Here is a 23056-nt window from a genome sequence, read left to right as displayed (position 1 = left end):
TACTGAATGTATTGGGCCCTACTCCCAAACTGTTGATGTCGTTGTGAGAGTCATGTTAAATGGATGGGTTAACGGGGAACAAGTGGCATCTTTGTGTTCATCCCCCCTACTCAAGGGCATAGCATGTCTTCTTTTTGTTCATGTCTCCCTTGCTAGCATTTCTGATTTTCCTCATGGACCTCTTGCCTGTGATGAACTTCTTAAGTTCATCCCAGGGTCTTTATTACTCTGGTAAGGTATGTGAAGGATATTGGCATATGGACATTTAAAAATTCTTTCTTTTGCGGGTTGCCTGGGTGGCTCAGTCGGTTAAGCGTCTGCCTTCGGCTCAGGTCATGATCCCAGCGTCCTGGGATCGAGTCCCGCATCGGGCTCCCTGCTCCGCAGGGACCCTGGTTCTCCCTCTGCCTCTGCCTCTCTCTCTCTCTGTCTCTCATGAATAAATAAATAAATAAATCTTTAAAAAAAAAATTCTTTCTTTTGCCTATGCTTTTTCTGACCTAGTTGTCATCATATACTGAGAGGGTCTGTGTGTGTGCATATGTGTAATCCTTTTTTTAAAAAAAAAAAAACTAGCAAAAACATTTGCTGTTATCATAACTTCTTAGAAAATATAACTTTTTAAAAAACACTTATTTATTTGATGGGGTGCCTGGGTGGCTCAGTTGGTTAAGTGTCTGCCTCGGCTCAGGTCATGATCCCTGGGATCTGGGATCAAGGCCCGGGGCTGTGGGGCTCCCTGCTCAGTGGAGTCTGCTTCTCCCTCTCCCTCTGCTCCTCCCCCTGCTTGTGTGCTTTCTCTAGCTCACTTTTTCTCTCAAATAAGTAAATAAAATCTTTAAAAAAATTATTTGGTAGAGGGCGTGAGCATGGGAAGGGAGGGAGGGGCGGAGGGAGAGAATCTTCAGGTGGACTCCCCGCTGAGCATGGAGCAATCTCAGGACAGTGAGATCATGACCTGAGCTGAAACCAAGAGTTGGTCACTTCACTGACTGAGCCATCCAGTCACCCTGGAAACCATAACTTTTTTGAGAAAATTTTTGTTATGGTAAAAAATATATAACATAAAATTGGCCATTTTAACCATTTTTAAGTTTACAATTCAGTAACATCAGTTACATTCACCATAATTAATTTGCTGTTATGCAACTATCATCACTGTGTAGTTCCAGAATTTTTCATCACCCCAAACTGAAATTTGTAATCATTAAGCAATAACCCCGTTTCCTCTGTTCTCAGTCTCTGGTAACCTCTAATCTGTTTTCTGTCTCTCTGAGTTTGCCCACTGCAGATATTTCTTTTTTTTTAATTTTTATTTTTATTTATTTATTTGAGAGAGAGAATGAGAGAGAGAGAGCATGAGAGGGGGGAGGGTCAGAGGGAGAAGCAGACTCCCTGCCGAGCAGGGAGCCCGATGTGGGACTCAATCCCGGGACTCCAGGATCATGACCTGAGCTGAAGGCAGTTGCTTAACCAACTGAGCCACCCAGGCGTCCCGCCACTGCAGATATTTCATATAGGTGTAGTATTTGTCTTTTTGTGTCTGGTTTCCTTCACCTAGCATAATGTTTTCAAGTTCTCCATGTTCTAACATGTATCAGAACTCCGTTCCTTTTTATGGCCATTGTGTATATATACCACATTTTAGACTCCATCACTTTTAATGCATCCACCATCCCCCGGTAGGTGGACGGATCCTGATTTCTCAGCCACTCTCCCCTTTTTGCCCTCACTCAGATAAGCCTCGTAGCAGATATGCCGTCAACAACACTGGAGACCATGCGGACGACCAGGATGGTGATTCCAGGTAAGGGCTTTGCAGTCACGCTGCGATGGGGCTAGTCCTGCCCCCAGGCCTGTTGACCCAGAGGTTTTCTCCCGTGAGAAACCTGGTGTCCTTTTTTTCCATTTGGTGGGTGTTTCAGGTTTTGCAGAGCTGGGAATTGTGTTGCCAATGCCTGACTTGCTGCATAGTGTGGTCGCATGTTCCAGCTATGGAACTGGTTGGTTGGTAAAACAGACTGGAGAACAGACGAGGCCAGAGAGAACGTTTGTCTTCTGTGAGAGGAACGGGGGAAAGCAGACCCCGGTGCTGTCCTCAGACCCGACTCCTCAGGCATGTGCCCAGAGGTCACATGGAGGGGCCTGGGTGCAGCGCAGCCTGTTCAGGTGGTGCTGTGGGCTGAGAGCCAGGGCTGATGTGACCCTTGCTCTTTTAGGGCATAGATGAAAGGCAGGTCTTGTTCCTTCCTGTGTATGCCTCCCCTGCTTTTTCTGGGACGTGCTATCAGGGTGGCAAACATCACACATGACTACTTCTGCCTTATGTTTTTTTAAAGCTTAGTAAATGGTAACACAAGCCCAGTTGAAGGAGGAAGGATTGTAAACTGCCTGTCCTGGGTGCCTCTAAACACAGCTGGGGCCTGAGTGAGGGAAAGGACTCAGCCTCCACCGTCCCGTGGCCGCAGAGCTGAGGCTCCCACCTGGGCCTTTGCCATGGAGTGAACTTCGCATGGAGTGCCATGGAGTACAGCCTCCCTCAGTTCTCTTGACAAGGCACCATACCTGCCATGGTATTATGCAGTTCCACGAGTGTGGTTTTTATCCTTTCTTGTGAGGATATCGGGGCCTCTGGCATGACCAGTGACTGTCTCTCAGGGCAGCAAGCTTTGAAGGAGAGACCAGCAGGGGGGCGGGGTAGGGGGTGTGAGGGACTGTTGGACATCCATGGGTTGTTCTGCTTGATGTAGAAGCTGTGGTCACCTTGTCCTCTGAGGTCGGCCACTTGGAGCAAACTCTTGTTTGTTCCAGGTGCATAGAAAGCTTTTTGCCCCTGCCCATGGGATGGGTGCATTTTGTCCTCCACCTGTGGCATAGATTCCTTTAGAGCAGGGCTGGTTCCCTGCCTGCCGTTCTCCGGGCTCCACAGATGGGAGGCTCAGGCTGCTGAAAATGCAGAAAGTGCTCTTGGAACAGTCTATGTGGGTTTCCTAGGAGGCTGGCAGCACCTGACTCCTGCAGTTAACTCTCAGAGGCTTATAATAAAAGACTAAGAGAATGTTTTTAGGGAGTTATTTCAATATTTAGCGTAAAGAAGAGGAAAAACCATGGGAAGGGAGCAAGACATTATGGGTCTATCAGGGTATCACAGATACGCTGTTCACTAAGAAGAGCCGGTTCTCCATACTCTCTTTTTCATTAAATTTAAGAATTACTTCCTGTGGTAATTGTGGCACATTATAGCATCTGATGATCCCACTCCCCACCTGCCCCTGTGTCAGAGATACAGGTTAATACCTCTGAGTGCCCAGCTGTATTTCGTCACATTGGCCTGCCAAGCCTCTGACGCCTGGGGGAGCCGTGCCATGGCTCAGACATCTTCTTGGGGTAGTACAGGGTTGTCCTCGATGGTCCTCTCAAAGGTGCTTTTCTTTGGGAACCAGCAGAATGTTCTTGCTTGTTGTCTTGGCAGACTGAAGCCATGTTAACAGGCCAGTTGTGCAACTTCTGAGTGTGGTGGTAGATGGACGCTGCCCTAGAGAAGTGAGGCTGTGCTGCCCGGTATTAAAGTCACCATTTAAATAGAAATGACCTTAGATGAAATTCAGTTCCTCCTTGCACCAGCTGCATTTCAGGTGCTCGGGCCGCAGGTGACTGGTGGCTGCCGCACTGAACGGCTCAGATTTGCAGTAGGAGGTTCTGTTGGACAACACCGTCTTAGAGCGTGTGCTGCTTCTAAAGGTGAATCAAGATGTTATGCTTCAGGGTATAAGAATTAACTGGCAGGGTTTTTTTAACCCTTTTATTAAAAAAGCCTCTTATAGAATTCAGTAGGAAGGGAAGAAAATGGATATTGTTCATTGTCTTTAAGGCTTGAAGTTCAAATGTAGAAAAGCTGTAGTGCTCCTGTTGGATGAGTGCTGGGGACCAGGGAGCTCATGCTCTTTTTTTTTTTTTTTAAGATTTTATTTATTTGTTTGACACAGAGAGAGAGCGCAAGCAGGGGAAGCGACAGAGGGAGAGGGAGAAGCAGGCTTCCCGCTGAGCAGGGAGCCCGAGGTGGGACTTGATCCCAGGACCCTGGGATCATGACCTGAGCTGAAGGCAGACGCTTCACCGACTGAGCCACCCAGGTGCCCCTGGGGAGGTCATGCTTAATAGCATTATGCATCTGCCACACCAGCAGGGGAAAAACCGTCAGGAGAGGTCCTGGAGAAAGCCTGGTATCAGTCACAAACGCTGTCGCTGGCACTATCCCTCCCAACGTGGAGTGTTTTGGGCACAATCTCAGAGAAGAAGATGGTAGCTTGAAGAAGAGTCAACTTCATTTCAAAACACTCAGAAATCATTTTACTCTAGATACCATCCAGAAGACCTTGGAAGTGTGAAAGATTTTTGTCCACACCTTTAAATTCTCAGCATTGTTAAATTCCCTGTGGGGCAGTGGAATCAGATGGCACTCCTGCCTTCCTCAGGCTTGACCACCTTTCTCTAAGCAGTGGATTCAGCTTTGGGGCACATTCACACCCTCAGCCAGATGGGAACCTCGGCTAGGCGTGCCAGGGTGCAAACTGGCACATAGCTAGTCCTCTCCTCCAGGTGCACGGGGCTCCACCAGGCCTCTCTTGACAGCTTTGCTTCTGCTAGCATGTGTGTGGCCATGTGTTAGAAAGGTGGCTCGGTGAAGCGTCTGCCTTCGGCTCAGGTCATGATCCCAGGGTCCTGGGAGCGAGCCCCATGTCGGGCTCCCTGATCAGCGGGGAGTCTGCTTCTCCCTCTCCCTCTGCTGCTCCCCCTGCTTGTGCTCTCTCTCTCTTTCTTTCAAATAAATAGTCAAGGAAGGAAGGAAGGAAGGAAGGCAAAGGAAGGAAGGAAAGAAGGAAGGAAGGAAAGGGGAAGGAAGGAAGGAGCCCCTATTTCCTAGAGCTGGGGTCAGTGCCCAGAAGGTGGATAAGCAGTGCTGTCCCCAAGCTTGGGCATCCCCCACCCCTTTCCTGGCCCAGCCAGTAAGTACACTGGTGCGTCCGCTCTGGTGCATGCAGGCTGACAGTGTGCTGGGACAAGTACAGGGTTGGATTTTGGGTGTGACTCTCATTTTGCACCTATAGTGTATAGTCTTGGGCATGTTCCTCGTACCATGAGCCTCAGTTTGGGTGTCTTAAGATGCCTGAGGGTGGCAAGGCACCTCTGCCTCCCCTCCCAGGTCTGGTATCATGGGAACATCTGTGTCTTGGTGAGAGTGCTTGCTGGGGGCTCTGCCTCCCACACAAGGGCAGACACAAGTTCATGACACATGCCAGGGGCGTTTGACACGTCACCTCCACAGCCTGGTATGGAAAAGAGCACTGCTGATACTCGGAAGCCCCACACGCTTCTTCCCTTTGGAAAGTAGAGGGGTTTTGTTGTGACCTGTTGGTTGTAGGAGATAAAAGTTGGAGGAGTTGCACTTGAGCCTCTAGGGATTCTGACTTTCTGGGTGATCTTGGGAAGGTCCACAGAACACCTTCCCCCTTTCATACTGTGGACACTGATAAGCTGACGTTCGGGAGCTGTTGAAAAAGGGGCTCTTGGCTGTGTGCTTCTGTCCTGTGGGTCTGTGGTATATATTTCTCGGTGAGAGCTGTGGGGAGCAGCAGGGCAGCCCGGTGGTCATGGCACGGGGTCGTGGTAGGCTCTCGTCCCTCCAGTGCTGTTCCCCCTCTGGGGTCTGGCCTGCTCTCTCTTTCCTAGATTCCGGGACTGTCCCAGAACACTCTGTAGAGTAGCTTGACTCTTCTAAACGTACTCTCTGCAGAACTAAAGTTGCACAGTGCGCGGGTGTGGCATAGCATGTGCATGGGTGCCACAGCCTCCTTGCTGCCAGAGGGCCTGTGGTCCTGTGCGGAGCAAAGGCTCGGCGAGTTTGGGTGTGCAGGCAATCACAGTACCTCAAGGGTTGAAGCTCCGTACGGGGATCTCACGGGATCTCAGAGACGGTTTTGTCAGAAAGACTAAAATGCTTGTGCATGGGTGTCCAGCTAATATGTGTGGTGCTGGGCTCTGACCCAGGTCTTCCAGCCTTGCTCTTGCTTCTGAAAATTGGCTCTCAGTTGTGCCCAGGCTCTGTTTACATGTGGGAACTTAAGCTTTTGTGAGAAAAGTCTGGTAAGTCTTCAACTTGGCAATTGTCTGTATCTTCTTTCTTGTCCGGTAAGTTGCTTAGCCTTGCCCTCAGCAGTTAATGCTTATGGTAGTACTTGTGCTAGACTTTAATACTGTTTTAATAAAACAGCCTTGTAACTATTCGTGATTTTTAAAATCAGTGTGTTTGTTTGGTCTTGATGGTCCTGTTCCCATTCCAGCGAGCCATGTCCTCCAACCGATGAGCGATTGGTTGCAGGGTAAGACCGACACTTCTCCACCACCTTTCTGTCTTGATTCCTGCTGCCTTCTCTTGTAATTGTGCTTAACTCCTGATTGCCCTCAGTGTTGAAGAATGACTAACGAGGCACACAGGCTCTGGCTCGGTCCTCACTGCCCGATCCCCCCACGAGTGCCCCGGCTTCCCATGGCCCCTGCCCTTTCTCCACCTGGAGTTACTCAGCTATTCCACATTACCTGGGAGGCCAAGGCAAGGTTGGCTGACGCCAGGGAGACTTCTGGAGCCAGGCGTGCACACAGACCGCCCCTCCTCCAGGCAGGCACCGGTGGCCTCAGGAAGGTGGTAGGCAAGCGAGAACAGGGCTCCCTGTCTCCCTAGCCAGCTTCCCCCTAGAGAGACCCTTGATCGTTGCTTCTTGCCTTCATTTCTCAGAGGAGTTATAGGAGGCCTCTCCCAAGGGCCAGATGTTAAATGTGAGGCTTGGACTTAGATGCCGTTGTGTGTGCCCATTAGAGGCAAAAATGTTCCCATGGAGATTATATGGCACTTCTCCAGAAGGGTGTGGATACTGTGATACCCTTTGTGCCCCTGATGGGGCAACCCCCCTGGGTGTTGGAGGTGCTTGGAGCATCTGTGAGCCCCCCCCCCAAAAAAAACAGGAGGGAGTGGAGTGGAGTTCCCTTCCATTGCTGTCTCTTCCTCCTTTTTTTTTTCCTGGCCAAGCCCTAGAAAAAGCCCGTTCCTGAATATCCCAGCAGGAATGGAAAGTCTTGCCTGTTTTTCAACTGGGCTGGTTCATCTCAAATGCTTTTATTTTTTTTTAATTTGAAAGTTATTCCAGGAATATTAGTTTTTATAACAGCTATTTTATTGTGTTGCAACATATTTACCAGGCCTTTTATCTTCAAAACAAGGGAAAAGGATTTTTGTAAATTTTGGAAACAAATACTGTCCCTCGTTTTTGTTTTACTTTGCTGTTTCTATCAGTTATATCCCCTTCCCCCAAATCTCATGATAGAACTCTGTGACTTTGTGTGTCTGATGTCAGCAGACACAGTACAGAAAGTATAAGCCACTCAGGTATTTTTTTACCATAAGTGTGTAATACCAGGCTACAGTGAGTGGATTTCTGTGTGGGTCAGACTGCTCATAGAGCAGAGCAGCTGAACACCACCCCGCGGGCCACCCCAGAGAGGCCTCCCTGATGGCCACCTAGGGCAGTGTGGCTTTTAACGTCAGCAGTACATGGCTCTCAAGCTGGCCCCCTCTGCTCTGTCCTTTCTGGACCCAGAGGGGGAAGTGTTTTTTATTTGGCTCTTGGAAGGGTACCTCTTGGATCTGGGTATTTATAAACGTGAACTGGGCCACTACTGTTGGCCTCTGAATCTCAGGGCTCATCTCACAGCCAAACTTAGGTTCCTGGACTGGTGGCTAAAGGCCATGGCTGAGGCCCGTCTATGGCTCTTCATGGCGGAGCAGAGGTTTTTAGTGGAGATTTTTCATATCACAAGAAAAAGTGAACCTCTGGAATGGTAGGAAGTTGTTTTTCTCTCCGCCATCTTTGTATCCCTTGTATCACTGGGTGACAGAGTGGAGGGGTCGTGTTTGTTGAGATAGGGTATGGAATGTTGGCACTGGATCAGTTACTAGAGCAGAAGTGTTTAGTAGGGTTTTATCATCCTGAGCCCGCCCTCACCATCACTGTATCCCTCAGATGGGAGTTACAGGGTGGGGTGAGCCATTTAGAGTTTTTGAAGAAAGCATGTAAAGCCTCCTGTCTAAGACTCTGGAATCTTCCATCTCTGGTTTATTCACTCTAGAGAGCAGTATTCCTGGGAATGAGTGACCCACATTGGGCAGCCAAGGGCTTGAGCTGTGGGTCCCGAGTTTCCCAGAATGTCTCTGACAACATTGGTATCAGAAGGTCCAGCTGCATTCCTGACTATACAGGACGCAAGGCAGCCCGTTTTGACCCAGACCCCTGTATCTGGTTTGTTTGGGGACCACAGAGTGACCAAGGACACCGAGATGACCATGTTGGTCCTAGGGGACAGCTGGAAGCCAGCATGACCAGCCCCCCTTGGCAGTGCTAGGCTCCCCGGCTGTCTAGCGGAGAGGCTTGGGAAGAGTCCCATAGCTGCCTGTCTCGCTTTTGTCCGTGTGCTGGTTGACCACAGTGAGGTTCTTGCTCCAGGCTGGTTCTAAGTTACCTCTCTTACATTAGACATTGAGCCCTGCCAAGTCTAAGGGGCCCAGAGCCACGACCCCCTCCTAGATCACTTAATGTCCAAGTCATTTGCTATTTCAGAGTTGAACTGAAGCTGCAGTCTGCAGCAGGACCTTCCCTTTTGGAGTGTTAGGGTGTTCATTGCCGCCCTCCCCCACAGCCAGCTCCTTTAGAAGAGAAACATCTGGTGTGGTCCCTGATTCACCGGAGCTCCTCAGTGAAGGCCCAGGATGCACCCTGGAGTGTCTGTCCTCATTGGCCTCTTCGGGCAGAGCGTGGCCTTGAAGGAGCTGGAGCCACCTTCCCCCACACAGTGTGCCCTTCGACCTGGGTGTTAGAGATGCTTTCCCAGGTGGAGAAATGAGCACAGGACTTGTCTCCTCCTGGCTCCTGATCAGACACAGCACATCAGTGTTTCTAGAGTGGAGGCCCCTGGAGCCTGGGCTCCGAGATAAGAGTCCACACTGCACCCCCGGCCCTCTCCTCCCTGTGGTGACTCTCGCTTATCTGGATCCCCTTGGGCAGGAAGGAGCAGGGTTGCTAGTGGGGAAACATAAGTGCACAGCTGCATCTTGAATGGGGGTGAGCTCTACAGTTTTACAGAGATCGTAGCCAGATCTGCTGTCCCACCACAGCCATGCCTGCTTTTCCATGGCATCCAGTCCTGTGCATCCCCACCTTTGTATCGTGTCTCTGGTTCTGCACATTTTGCACATCTTAAAGGTTTCCCCAGTAAGAACTAGAAGGTTGAAATGTTGAGCGTAAGGGAACGACCGGGCAGCCGTGCCATGAGGAAGGTGATGAGCACACTATAGTTAGTATTGTCCTTTACTCACCTGGGGGTGGAGCGGTGCAGCCTGGCAAACCCGGGCCGTCAGGAGACCCCTCCCCACACCTGTGCGCCTTAACGAGTGGCCCTCAGGACGGTGCCGGCTCCAGCTGTTGTCCTCCCTTTGAAAGCAAACTGCAATTCGTTCTCTCTCCTGAATTTCATAGAGCATGCCAAGAAATGACAGCATGTGCCTTCAGTCTATGCTTCTCATGCCTTTTACCTTGTAATTCTGGTGATTTTATGTCCCCAGTCTTGGGGATCGCTTCAGAAGGGCAATTGATAGAAGCTTCCAGATCCGCAGTGGGGGTAGAGCACTCCACGCACGGTACTGCCATGTCCTGAGACCTTTCCCCTCTGAGGGCAGGTGGGCATGGTACTGTGGCACTTTGTTTACTTACTTCCACTCTGCCTTTTTTTAATTTTAAGGTTTTCGGATGTCATTCTGGCAACAATTTTGGCAACCAAGTCTGAAATGTGTGGCCAAAAATTTGAACTGAAGATTGATAACGTGCGGTTTGTTGGGCACCCGACACTGCTGCAGCATGCTCTGGGGCAGGTATGGCCCTCCCTGGGCAGGTGGGGCTCTCCCTGGGGCAGGTGAAGTTCTTCCTGGGACAGGTGAGGTTCTTCCTGGGCAGGTGGGGTTCTCCCTGGGGCAGGTGAGGTTCTTCCTGGGCAGGTGAGGTTCTTCTTGGGACGGTGATGTTCTCCCTGGGCAGGTGAGGTTCTTTCTGGGCAGGTGAGGTTCTCCCTGGGGCAGGTGAGGTTCTTCCTGGGCAGGTGAGGTTCTCCCTGGGGCAGGTGAGGTTCTCCCTGGGGCAGGTGAGGTTCTTCCTGGGACAGGTGAGGTTCTTCTTGGGACAGGTGAAGTTCTCCCTGAGGCAGGTGAGGTTCTCCCTGGGACAGGTGAGGTTCTCCCTGGGCAGGTGAGGTTCTTCCTGGGCAGGTAGGGCTCTCCCTGAGCAGGTGAGGTTCTCCCTGGGCAGGTGGGGCTCTCCCTGAGCCCCTGAGGTTCTCCCTGGGACAGGTGAGGTTCTCCCTGGGCAGGGGAGGTTCTCCCTGGGCAGGTGGGGCTCTCCCTGGGGCAGGTGAGGTTCTCCCTGGGACAGGTGGGGTTCTCCCTGGGACAGGTGGGGTTCTTCCAGGGGCTGGTGGGGTTCTCTAGGGGCTGGTGAGGTTCTTTCTGGGACAGGTATGGCCCTCCCTGGGCAGGTAAGGTTCTCCCTGGGCAGGTATGGCCCTCCCTGGGAAGGCATGGCCTATCCTGACCCTGGGGCCCTCGGGGAGCCGTGGCTCACACTGGCTCTGGTGAAGGCAGCCATCGAATCGTGCCATATATCTGACCCCGTGCGTGTGTCCATGCGTACAATCACCTACATGTCCCCATAGGTCTCCCGTGGGTTCAATCCCTGCCCCTGGCTTTTGCTCTTTGCATCCTGGGTCTCTCCTGACTGCCACCTTCCCCTTTATATCTAGGACATCTGTTTCTAAAGTGGTGCAAGTATTTTTTCTTGCTTATTAAATGATGACATAGCAAATATGATTAATTTAGTTCTTACTATTGTGCTAAACCCTGTATGTGCATTCTGTGATGAATGAAATTGTTACAGTATTGAGGGGTTTTAACAAGATTGAATGCACTGTTACCCAAGGGAATTTGACACCAGAACCTGCTAGTCAGTCCTTTGCACACAGTACAATCAGGGCTTTGATAAGATGGCATAAGATTTAGCTCCATTTATATGATCCAGAAATTGCAGTCCTCAAATCTTATCCATGAATATGCCCGTGGAAGGAGCTTCTGAGGCAGTTGGAGATGCCAGGACATCAGGCCATGGCTGGGTGCACTGGGCCCCATGGGCGGCTCCTTCCTCTTTACCAAGGCCCCTACAGACAGAGCTCAGTCTGTACGGCTGACGTCTGGGTGACAGAGGGGAGATTTGACATCCTGCCAGGAGTCATACCCTACCAAACTGGAGTGACAGGCAGAGATGGTAAAGAGCCTGCTTGGGATGGCCCAGAGAGATGTGGCCACCACCCCCTCACGCACACTCCCATGCCCCCTGGTGGCAACACGTATTCAGCTTGGTGTTGGTGACGTGCGGTGGCTGGATGCTGGAGCAGCAGCTTGGTCTCTGCTGGCTCTGAGCATTATCCTGTCTCTTAATCGTCCTGAGTGGTTGCCATACCTGGCGGAGACAGAGGACCCAGGTGGACACTGAAAACAGCAGTGGGGGAGGGAGAGTCTGGGCAGAGAATACCCCATCTGCTCGAGCCTCTCCCCATCTTGTCTCGCGGGGGCACCTCAGCTCACTCCCATTGACTGGGGTAGTCTTGTCACTTTGGGTTATAGCGCTGACCCTCCCACTCTAGTCTCACCCGTGTCTCCGTCTGTGCTGCCTGTGCTTGCCCATACAGAGGCAGTGATCACTTCTCAAAGACCCTAGGGCTCTGTTTTTCTCTGGGTTGGCTATATTCTGGAACCTCTCCCCATGCCTGATGGATAGCACTAAACAGGATTTCTTGGGATGTGGTGGCTCTCACTCATTAGAATGTATTTCTTTTCTAGGTTTCCAAAACAGATCCATCTCCGAAGAGGGAAGCTCCCACCATGATTCTTTTTAATGTGGTGTTTGCACTGAGGGTGAGAGAGTGTACAGATGGCTGAAGAGCCCTGGTAGATCGGGGAGGAGGGTCCGGGGAGAGTAGCAGCCCCTCACTTCTGGTGACTGTGTCATTGGCTCAGAGCTCAGACTGCCCAGCTGTTGCCAGGCCCCTCCTGGGGTCCTGCAAGAGTCTACCCATACTGTGTTTTCTAAATAAAATACACGTAGTATTTACCATTTTAACCATTTTGTAGTGTACGGTTCAGTGGCTTTAGGAGCAATGTTGTGTAACTCTCACCACTGTCAGTTCCAGAACGTTTCATTGCCCCAAAAGGAGACCATTTATTCCTCATTTCCTCTCCTCTCCCAGCCCCTGGAAACCACCAGTTTGCTTTCCTTCTGTGGATTTACCTATTCCGCATTTTCATAGAGATTGGATTCTACACTATGTGACCTTTGGTGTCTGTCTGCTGTCACTTAGTTCATCCATGTGGTAGCATGTATCCGGACTTCATTCCTTTTTGTGGCAGAACCGTATTCTCTTGTACGGGTGGACCACAGTTTGTGCATCATCTGTTGATGAACGTTTGTGTTGTCTCTGCAGTTTGGCCATTATGAACGATGTATGTTCATCAGTACAGTATTATGACCAATGCTGTTACGGACATTTGTGTCCAAATGTTTGTGTGGACACATGTTTTCATGTCCCTTGGGTATACACCTAGGAGTGGAATTCCAGGGTCCTGTTGAGGAGCTGCCAGACTGCTTCCCACGGTGGCTGCACCATCTTTCCTCCCCACCAGCAGTGTGTGAGCGTTCCAGCGTACCTACCTCCTCACCAGCACTTGTTGCTTTCCATTTTGTTTTTAATGATTAAGCTCATAGTTTCTTCGGGCAGTTCCCAGACTGTCTGAAGTTGTGTTAGAGGAGATTTCTTTTCAATGAAGCTGTCAAAATATAAGGGATCTAAATAAACATAAAAAGCATCCCTGGGTAAAGACTCACTCATATTATGAAAGGACTTTGAATTGCCTAGGAAATTTATATTTGGTGACTGTTACATAACGGAATTCCTCTGAACTGTCCCACTACCTGTTTGTGCCAAAATACTCAGTAGTTCTTTCTGGCTGGGCACATGTGATCTGCATGATGGCTTTTCACGGAAGTGTCCCAGACAGAGTGACTGGCCTCCGTGACGAGGAGCAGTGTGTGCTCTGAAAGCCTTAAGAGTGGCCGAAATGACACTAAGCAGAGGACGCTGGTAAAATTGGGTGTCATTCTAAGTCTCGAGGTGCTTTTCTCTTGAGAGAAGACCACATTCACTGTGAACGGCTCAAAACCAAAATGATGCCAGAGAAAAGGTTCTTTGGAATGGAGCTAATTTTTATTTTTATTTATTTATTTATTTAAGATTTTATTTATTTATTCATGAGAGACACACAGAGAGAGAGAGAGAAGCAGAGGGAGAAGTAGGCTTCCCGCTAAGCAGGGAGCCCGATGCGGGACTCGATCCCAGGACCCTGGGATCATGACCCGAGCCGAAGGCAGACGCTCAACCATCTGAGCCACCCAGGCGCCCGGAGCTAATTTTTAAAACTGGCCTACCTTGCTGATAAATAAGGAGCCGCGTTAAGACAAAGTGATGGGTTAACAGCAGCTGTCCCTGGGGTGTGCGGTTCCAAGTGGAGACCTTGACTTTTACAGTCTTGGGATTTTCATAGTGTAAATAGTACAGGGCATGACTTCTAAAATGACATACTGCAGACACCCAGAGAGAGCGGTCCGTTAAGTAAGAAACAGCCCCGACAATCCTGGCGAAGGCTGTCCCGGTGGGTGGCCTTGAGAAGCCGCTGCGGCCCCACCCTGCAGGCAGGCCCTGGTCTCGGGAACAGCGTTCAACAGCAGCATGTCTGACACCCCTGGGTACAGCTGTCAAGAAAACAAGCGGATTTTAGGGTTGTAGGGAGACCTTTATGATAATAACCAGGCTGGAAACAGTGCCTGTGTCCAGCAGCTGGGGGCTGATGAGACAGGGTGGTAGTTACTATGTAGCCCAGCCTGTGGCTTTTGAAGGTGAGGCTTGGGGGCGAGGCCAGAACCTGGAGGAGGAGGGTGGATTGCTGCAGTAAGAAACAAGGTAGCGCAGGACTTCAAGTAGCAAGGGGCCATGATGTTGAAGGTGGGGTGGGGGGGGGGTGGGGGGGGAGTTTTAAATAATGTAAAGCGCTGATATTTTTAGGGTAGGAAGTTATTTTCTCCTTTTTAATAGTCACATTAAAAACATATACTTTTTTTTACTTTTCACTTTGAATAGTTTTAAACAAATCCCCAAATAGTGACGATAGTTTGATTAACCTCATACACCCGTCTCTGATGTCCCCTTGCCGTCACCGGGACACCCTGGCTTCTCAGGTGTTTCAGGACAAGTCCCAGACCTCATGTCTGCTCATTTCTATGTACTTCGGGTGGCATCTCTGTGAAATAGGAACATTTATCTTCTACCGTGATACCCTTTCACACCTGATAAAGTTTGCCGTAATTTGGTATCAGCTAGTGCCTAGTGGCCATAGTTTTTGCCCTTGGCCTGTCTGGACCAGGTTGAAAACCTCGCCCTCACAGGTGTGTGGGCTGTGTCTATAGGTCTCTTCCAGTCTAGGACTCTCTTCTCCCTTCGTCCGATTGAATGGTCCATGTCTGCATTCATCTGATCGTGCTTACTGTCTGTTTGTGTATTGCCTGCAAATTGGACATTTGCTCTAAAGGCCTTACTACATTTCGGTGCACTTTCTGGGAGCGAGAAAAGTCTCACAGGCGATCCCCTAAATTTCCTGCTGTTTCACATCACCTGTGGGGCAAATTCTAAGAGTTCCCACTTAGGGCCGGCACGTCCTAGGTGGTCCCTTTCTCACTGTGGCCAGACAAAGCCTTGGGCTCTGCAGGCACCTTGAGTGATGCCTGGCCTGTGAAGCCACACAGGATACCCTAGCATACCCCATCAGTGTGGGTCATCGGGCCTCGCCTGGGTGAGCACCCCCTTGCACGCCTGGGAATGTAGAACTGGTGGGCTCGGGCATCTGACTAAAAACACCGTCCTGTTCCAGCCACTGGGACCGTGAGCATAGGGTCAGGCTGTCAGGTGTGACTTGATTGCTTCTTTAAGGGAATAACCATGTGCATGCGATCATTCTCCTTCCTCTGTTTTGCTGCTGACAGTATTTTGACACAGAGTCTTCTAGAAGTGTATTTTGTTGTAAAGCAGTTGCACATGCTTTATAACCTAGGCCCTCTAGTTCCACAGTCTTGTGGGGGACATTGTTGAGGGGCTGTCCTTGACATGAAGGGGCAGGATTGCTGCCCAGTGATGGGCATGGCCTGAAAGTGGTGTTTAGTCCTCTCCCCAGCGCAGGTATGCTGTTGTCAGGTGTGGATTCCGTTTGTGAACATGAGATCTGCTAGGAGTTCAGAAAATCTCTCCAAATCCAGGTGATGAAGGTGTTCACTGAGTCTGGTGTGGGTTTTGGTCCAGAAGGCTAGACACCTTGCTGGAAGGGCCCTGCCTGCCAGATAAACAGGAGGGGAGGCTGTACTAGGGGTTTTAATCGGTGGCACCATGCGTCCCTCTCCCTTCTCCCACCTCCACCCCTCGGATGACTCAGCAGCCCTGTCGGCCTCCTGACACACTGAGTCATGGTTGGCCGGTTATCTGCTCTGTGGAGCATCTTCAGAGACCCTACAGCTGCCTGCTCCACCCCTGGCCTGGGTGGGTGTGCCTGCCTGGCCTCGCTGCGGCGTCTGATAGGTTCCAGAGTTAGCACAGGGGTGCCCGGGGAGCTTGTGGGGAGAGGGGTGGCCTGGAGCCTGCTGACTTCTTCTGTTAGCCAGGCTTGTTTCTGCTGGGAAGAGCCTCTTCTCCTGAGGACAGTGTGCTCAGCAGACAGTTGGCCCAGTGCTTGTGTTTACTACGCTCCGTGACCCTGGTGTAATGGGTCTGTGTGGTTGAAGTCTCACGAAGCCTGGTCCTGCCCACCAAGTCAGCTGTACACCCTGACTGCAGACACTGCTGGGGTTGTGCCCTGGATAGGCTCTGTCAGACTAACTGGTGAGGGAGGGCCCCTGTTGAAAGTTCTCAGATGGGAGCCTGGGGTCACACAGCAGGTGGGTCGGCTGCCCCGCCGCCCCCGAGTGCTGCCCCTGCCTGGACTGGAGTGGAGGCCGGCTTGTACCCCGCCGTCCTGGATGGCCCTGGTGCGGTGCCCTGCAGCATCTCTGCTTGTCGGAGATGCCTGTGTCCCCCCACCAGCTGGGGGGCCCCACAGAACCACCTCTGGTTGCCCTGCAGGCAGCCATTCCCGAGCTGGGATGCTGAGCACACTTGTGTTTGTGTGGACAGACCTTGGAGGGGACACAGGGCCGGGGACCGCAGCGGCACCTGGAGGGGGCTGTGCGGGAAAGGAGGAGAGGGTTCCTCGTGCCCTGGGTTGGCCGTGCCTGGGTGCCGTCTGAGTCCCACGTGGCCTCTCCCGCAGGCCAATGCGGACCCGTCGGTGATAAACTGTCTGCACACCCTTTCCCGACGCATCGCCACCGTGCTGCAGCATGAGGAACGCCGCTGCCAGTACCTCACGAGAGAGGCCAAGCTGATCCTGGCGCTGCAGGACGAGGTGTCCGCGGTGGCTGATGGTGAGCGCTGCGGGAGTCTCTCTGCTCCACACACGCACCAGGGGCCCCAGTCCAGGTTTGCAGATGCAGAGACAGGCACCAAGGCCATATGTGCTGGTCTGGTGATCTTCCCTGCGAAGGGAGGACGCCCCAAGGGACACAGCTGGAGAGCAGCTCTGAACTGATGCTGGAGATGGATCCCCAGCCCGAACGGCGCCCCGCCTCCCAGCGGCACTGCCCCACGGCCTGTGGTGGGGGGCCGTGCGCAGGGGCTGCTGGGAACGGGGCTGGCAAGGTGGGCCCTTCCCAGTCCCTTGCTTCCAAGTGAAGTGAAGGAGGACCTAGCTGAGTTACCAACGGGCCGATTATTAAAGGTATCATTTGCCAGTAGATCCCCCTGTGGATTTTGGCATTCCATAACACCTCTAAGCACAGAGAAACGCCTACTTGCGACACACTCCATCTCCATCTCAGGTCAGCGCCTCTGAAACAAGAGAAAACCAGAAACAGGTTTGAAGGTGACCCCGGTGTAACTCTAGCAATAAGTGAAAGTAGTGATCGGCGTACGGGAACTGTCCCACTCAGGTGCATTTTCAGTGAAAACTTGCTTTTTATATTTGACAGCTGTCAAAATGTATAATGTTTTGGCCAGTTATGTGTTGATTAATAACAATCCAGAAGCTGTTTAAAAAAAATTCTCTTTAGAGTCTGACTTTATCACAGAAATTTTTTTTTTTTTTTAAGATTTCATTTATTTGAGAGAAAGAGCGTGCAAGCAGGGGGAGCGGCAGAGGGACTCGAACCCAGGACCCTGGGATCATGACCCAAGCTTAAGGCAGACGCTTCACCAACTGAGGCACACGGGCACCCCTATCACAGGAAATTTTTTTTACAAATTCAATTTAACTACATATTTTAAGGCATTAGTGAGAAAGGATTAATGAAAGACTTTTGATCATAAAAATAAATAGTATTGGTATGAGTGAGTGGGATGAGGCATGGAAGCACCTGCTCACCAGGCGGAAAGTGTCTCTGGGCGTCTGGGGCCACCGGTGAACTGGCTGCAGGGACAGGGGGCACCAGTGGTGAAGTTTCCATACAGATCTCCCATATAAAGACAGTTGAACACAGCCAAAGTTTCATCTTAATTCAACTGTTTGCACAGATTATTTTCAGTTAAATTTTATTTGTTTTAAGATTTATGTATTTTAGAGAGAGCATGTGAGTGCAGGCGTTGGGAGGGGCAGAGGGAGAGAAAGAATCTTGAGCAGGCTCCCCTGCTGAGTGAGGAGCTCAATGCGGGGCTCTGTCTCACGACACCCTGAGATCATGATCTGAGTCAAAACCAAGAGTCAGACTTGTTTTTAAAGGTATTTTCCATTCTAGCCTTTGCATATTTCCTTGCTTTGGAGGCTCTAAATTCTCTGTATTCTGATTCTTGCAGCAAATGATGGTCCTCAGTCCCCATTTCATCACATTCTGCCCAAGTGCAAGCTGGCCAGGGACCTCAAGGAAGCTTATGACAGGTAAGACAGGTGGTGCCCCTGCCCGTGGGCCTTGCTGCCCGTTCTCCTGTTGTACCACTGAGATGGGGGTGAGAGGATTGGGAGTGCCAGCCCCCTGAACCGACCCTGAAGTCACGCATGAGAGCCTGAAATTCTTGTGAGTCATGAGATACAGATCAGGTGACACGGTGCCAAGTTCTGGGTCTGCCTCCTAAGATGGGTGTCACTGTCATCACTTCACTGAGGAGGAAACTGAGGCTCAGAGGGTGCCCTCCACTCGTGGGACTTGGGGTTTGGGGGCTGAGTTTAGGAAGGCAGCCCGCGTTGCAGACCCAGCAGAGCCTCTCAGTTGTTCCAGTCATATTGGTGTTCCCAGCTTTCTGTGGAGAAGCAAAGAACTTCTTTTCTTTTAAGAGGGTCCACTGCTCCCTGAGCCTGGGTATGCAGGGTGGGTGGGAGGTGGTGGAGGGGGCTCGGGAGGGTGCCCAGGTGACACTTCCCCTGCAAGCTGTGCCCTTCTGCTCCGGGACCATTGGTTCTCGAGGGGCCACCACTCAGAGCACCAGACATGTTGCTGCACAGTCTGCACTGAGGTGCAGGCTTCTTCTCTGGGCCTTGTCCGTGCACGCAGCCCTGGGCCTTCTCGGCGCTTCACTCCATCGGCAGGCTCCACGCTACCCACTGGTGGTGGGCTGGGTCTGAGCTGTGGCTGGCGAGACCACGTGTCATCCAAGCCCAGGGAGGGTGGCTTGTCTAGCATCCTTTTTTGGTATTAGCGGTTTTCCTGATCTCACCGACAATACGTGCTCGTTATTGGTATTTAGGAAATGTAGAAGAGTATAGAGAAAACAGAGCCCATCTATGGTCCCGTACCCAGTGATTATTGTTATGAGCGTTTTGGAAATTTTTCATTCTTTCTGCTGTTTTTTAAATTAATTTTTAAAAAAGATTTTATTTCTTTATTTGAGAAAGAGCATGCTAGAGCAGGGTGAGGGGCAGAGGGGGAGGGAGAAGCAGGCTCCCTGCTAAACAGGGAGCCCAATGTGGGGCTTGATCCTTGGACTCCAGGATCATGACCTGAATCGAAGGCAGACGCATCACGGCTGAGCCACCCAGGTGCCCCGTTCTTTTTGCTGTTTTAACTGAAGCTTTTGAAAAGGTCATGTATCCATCCAGTCTGAAAATCAGTGTTGTGTGCCTTTCCTGCTGTACCACCACCAGGCCCCCGTCCCGGTGGCAGAAGCATGTCAGCAGGCCGGCACGTGGCATGTGCCATCCTGCACCGCTGGCCTGGAGGCACACACAGGTGGACACTGACCCCCTTTGTCCCTTTACACTGCACGTGTGGACGACCCCTGCCTTCTCAGTTTAGCCGTGTCGCCTTGACCCTGTCTCTACTGGGAAATAAGGGCTGCTGCTTCTGCGGCTACCCAGTTAGCCAGCCCCTGTCCTGGGCATTTCGTTGGCCTCAGCCTCTGGTGCTGCAAGGCCTGATGCTCAGCTGTGCGCACGTGGGGTTGTGCACTTGCACCTGTTTATCTGTCCGATGAATTCCCAACAGCAGAATTGCCAGGCCAAGGAGGTAAAGCCCTTGTGATAGGGCGCACGTCCATGTGGGGCTTTGCCTCAGGCTGCACCCCCACTGGCCCCACAGGAGATCCCTCTTCCTCCGGCTGTGCTGGCCCAGGGTCTTGGTGAGCTGTGTCCACAGCCGTGTCCAGATGCCGCCGTGCGCGTCCCCCTGTCCTGCCCAAGCTGTCCTCAGACCCCCGTCCGTCACACAGGAGGCAGAGCAGGGCTTGCTTTGTCCTGACCCCGGTGATTGCTGGCTGTTAGGGCACGGGAACTCTCGTCCTGTAGTTCCCCCCTCCCCCCGTTACATCGCTCATGACCACATCGAAGTCTCTGCAGTCAGAGAAGTGCTGCCCTTTGGTCTTGGGCTGGCTGGTGCTGGGAACCACTTCCTTGGAGCATGCTCCCTTGCTCTGAAAGGTACTCTGCCTGCCTCAGCTACGGTCAGGCCACAGGCAAAGTTCAGGTTAACCCGGACATAAACACCAAACCAGGACCAGACTCGCTATGTCTAAAGAAAGAATGGACTGTGCTTTCTTACATTTGAACTGCAAGCTGGAGGCAGTGAAGGGCTGGGTGGTCGGCCCACCTGCCGCTGCTCAGAACTTGAGGCAGCACAGCGCCCCACAGTGGGCATTGTGTAAAGGAGGCCAGGAATCAGAGTTTTGGGGAAGAAAGGCTCCCAGCGTTCACTGTTGAGCATTTGCCTCCTTCCTCTAGCCCAAGCACCCTAGTGTGTTAGTGTTCAGGATCCCGTTTCCTCTGGGCGAACCCCCACCCACCCACCTTTTCCTATTCCCAGGCCCCACCCTGCCCAGTCGTGGGTTCTGGGGCCCAGCTCCCGCAAGCCAGCAGCATTGCCACTCTGGTGGGAGTCCCAGGGACAGTGGGGTCCTCCCCTGCACCCTGTCCCAGCCTGCCAATAGCAGGGGCTCCGCGACTGCCCAGGAGCCCCCCTGGGCTGTGGCTTTCCCTTTGCTGCTGCAGGGTGGACTTACCTTGGAGCTGAGAAAGGGAGACGTGGGTTTACATGACTGATCCGGTAGCAACAGAGCCGCCGTCTCCCTTTGGCACAGCTTTCCAGCAGATCCTGGGAAAGGTTTTCTCTGAGCAGACATGAGAGACGTGGAGGTTGGAGATCGGGGTGAGACTTCTCAAAGGAGTTCTGGATTTGCTGTTTTAATTAAAATCCAGGGTTGTGGTGTGGCCTCGTGCCCCGGGACCTAAGTGTCTGTGAGCATAGGCTGGTAGCATGACTCCCTTGGAGCCTACCCTGACTGTTGCAGCTTCTGTGTCTCCCCCTGGGGCCCGGTGACCTCAGTGAGCGTGCCCCACGCATTTGTGTGACGGTCAGGTTGGGTCTTCCGTGAAGTCGGGGAATGTCCCTTCACTTTCAGTAACAGACCTTGTGGTTGCCTGCTGTCGCTTGAAGGAACGAGTAGACAGCAGTCATGTTGTTGTGGAGTCCATGGCTTGACAAAGTGTTTGTTGAATGGTTTTCAGAGGTAACGGGGCCTGTGGTGGGGCCAGGAGGCTCAGAGCTCAGGGGAGCTGCCCAGGGCCTGGCCGACCGAGCAGGTGGCATTGGGAACTCTGTGCTTGTTCACTGCTGCCTCCCAGTGCTCTCTGCTCAGAGCAGAGATGCGGCCACAGACTCCTCCACTAATATTCTGGGAGTTTTAGTGCCTTTTTCCATAAAATGCACTTCTGTACACCTTTTGTGTGAAATTTCAAGGTGGGCCTTTTGTAGCCCACTCGACCCTCTTGAATTGTGTACAGTGTCCCACGCCATGTAGTAGGAAGCCTGGCTGTGTGTGGAACCAGAGTGATCGGGAGGTGCTGGGCTGGCCGGGAGACCAAAGAAGGGGGTTTCAGCTCTTAGCTAAAGCGTTAGGAGCTGAAGTTCTTTCTCACGTGGTGAGATGAGAGGGTAACGGAGTAAGCCGGTACACACTGCCTTCCATCTGGGGTGGGAACGATAAGGGCATGTCTTGAAGGCCAGTGTGTTGCCTCATGCACAGTCATTGCTTAGGACTCGGAGCATCTATCTCGCATGGCAGATGGGGCTGGGCGACGCTGTGTGGCCCCGAGTTGTGTGGCAGGCTGGATAAGCCTCACGTGGGGCAGCGCCTTTCGGAAGGTGTTTCCAGACCAGACATGACTGCCTTGCCAGCAGAAGTACAGACATAGCAGGAACCCTAGAGAGTCTGGTCTTTTTTTTTTTTTTTTAAGATTTTATTTATTTATTTGAGAGAGAGAGAATGAGAGACAGAGAGCATGAGAGGGAGGAGGGTCAGAGGGAGAAGCAGACTCCCTGCCGAGCAGGGAGCCCGATGCGGGACTCGATCCCGGGACTCCAGGATCATGACCTGAGCCGAAGGCAGTCTCTTAACCAACTGAGCCACCCAGGCGCCCCGAGAGTCTGGTCTTAAAAGTGCACTTTATGTGGCATAGGGAATATACTCAGTAATACTGCAGTAATGTTATTTGGTGACAGACGGCGACTACGCTTACGGGGGTGAGCACTGAGTAATGTGGAGAACTGTCGAACACCGAACCTGGTACAAGCTGTATGTCAACTATTCTGCAATAATAAAATATATACATGAGTCGTAGCCTCAGATTTTCGGAGGGTGGGCCGCCTCCACCCTGGAGGTGTTAGGAAAAAACAAACTGTGCTTCAAACACAGAGAGGAGGCTTTTTTCCCCTCCTCTGAGCAGACTTCATTGCGGCTCCTGGCTCACCTCTTGCTGCAGGAGGACTGTGGGCTTCCCGGGGCTCCGTGTGGGTGGGCATGTTCCACGCAGGCTCCACGCTGCATCTCAGTGCGAAGTACTCCATGGGTGGGACAGATGCCTGGAAAAGTGGAAATCCACATGAACACCAGGGAACCGACGTGGGAGCGTTCGGGAGAAGACCCCACACCAGTGTGTGCATGCATGTGTCATTGCCAAGCTCCTGGGGGAGCAAAATCAGCTGTGTGTGAGGTCATAGGAGTCTCAGTGTTTAATTCTGATTCTCTGGTGTTCCATCTGCTACTTTGAGCCATATCCTAAGGATGACAGCTCGGAAGCAGACTTTTCTTTCAGTCCACCAGCCTTTCTGTCCAGGTATATAGTGAAACAGAGGAGGGAGGAAGCCTGCCCATGTTAGCTTTGTCAAGTTCGCTCTCCCTGCAGCCCTGCTTTTCCTCACTCTTCTCTTCCTTTTGTACATGGATGCTGAGACTCTCATCCACTGGGCAGCCCTCCCATGGTGTGACCTTGGATTTTGTAAGAGGTTGTTTCTCAGGG

The 23056-nt window shown here is 51.8% G+C and overlaps 1 protein-coding gene across 6 annotated transcripts in view; it reads left to right on the top strand.

Annotated features, from left to right (window-relative positions):
- NPRL3 (NPR3 like, GATOR1 complex subunit) overlaps positions 1-23056 on the top strand; it is a 40608-nt gene that overhangs the window by 3375 nt on the left and 14177 nt on the right. For 2 of the 6 annotated variants that reach the window (XM_064592186.1, XM_045874544.3), the window contains exons 2-7: positions 1738-1807; positions 6342-6380; positions 9847-9976; positions 11990-12064; positions 16553-16706; positions 18130-18211. In XM_064592186.1, the coding sequence (XP_064448256.1) occupies positions 1738-1807; positions 6342-6380; positions 9847-9976; positions 11990-12064; positions 16553-16706; positions 18130-18211 (550 nt within the window). The remainder of the gene's footprint in view (positions 1-1737; positions 1808-6341; positions 6381-9846; positions 9977-11989; positions 12065-16552; positions 16707-18129; positions 18212-23056) is intronic. The other 4 variants (XM_045874547.3, XM_045874545.3, XM_045874548.3 and 1 more) reach the window with 4 other exon arrangements.

This window comes from Mirounga angustirostris, unplaced genomic scaffold, assembly GCF_029215605.1.
Source record: "Mirounga angustirostris isolate CCGP_5_RB_7025 unplaced genomic scaffold, mMirAng1.0.hap1 SCAF_5, whole genome shotgun sequence".
In the NCBI taxonomy this organism is placed as follows: Eukaryota; Metazoa; Chordata; class Mammalia; order Carnivora; family Phocidae; genus Mirounga; species Mirounga angustirostris.
Note: the sequence above shows the minus strand (reverse complement) of the source record. Positions and strands in the feature narration are given on the sequence as shown.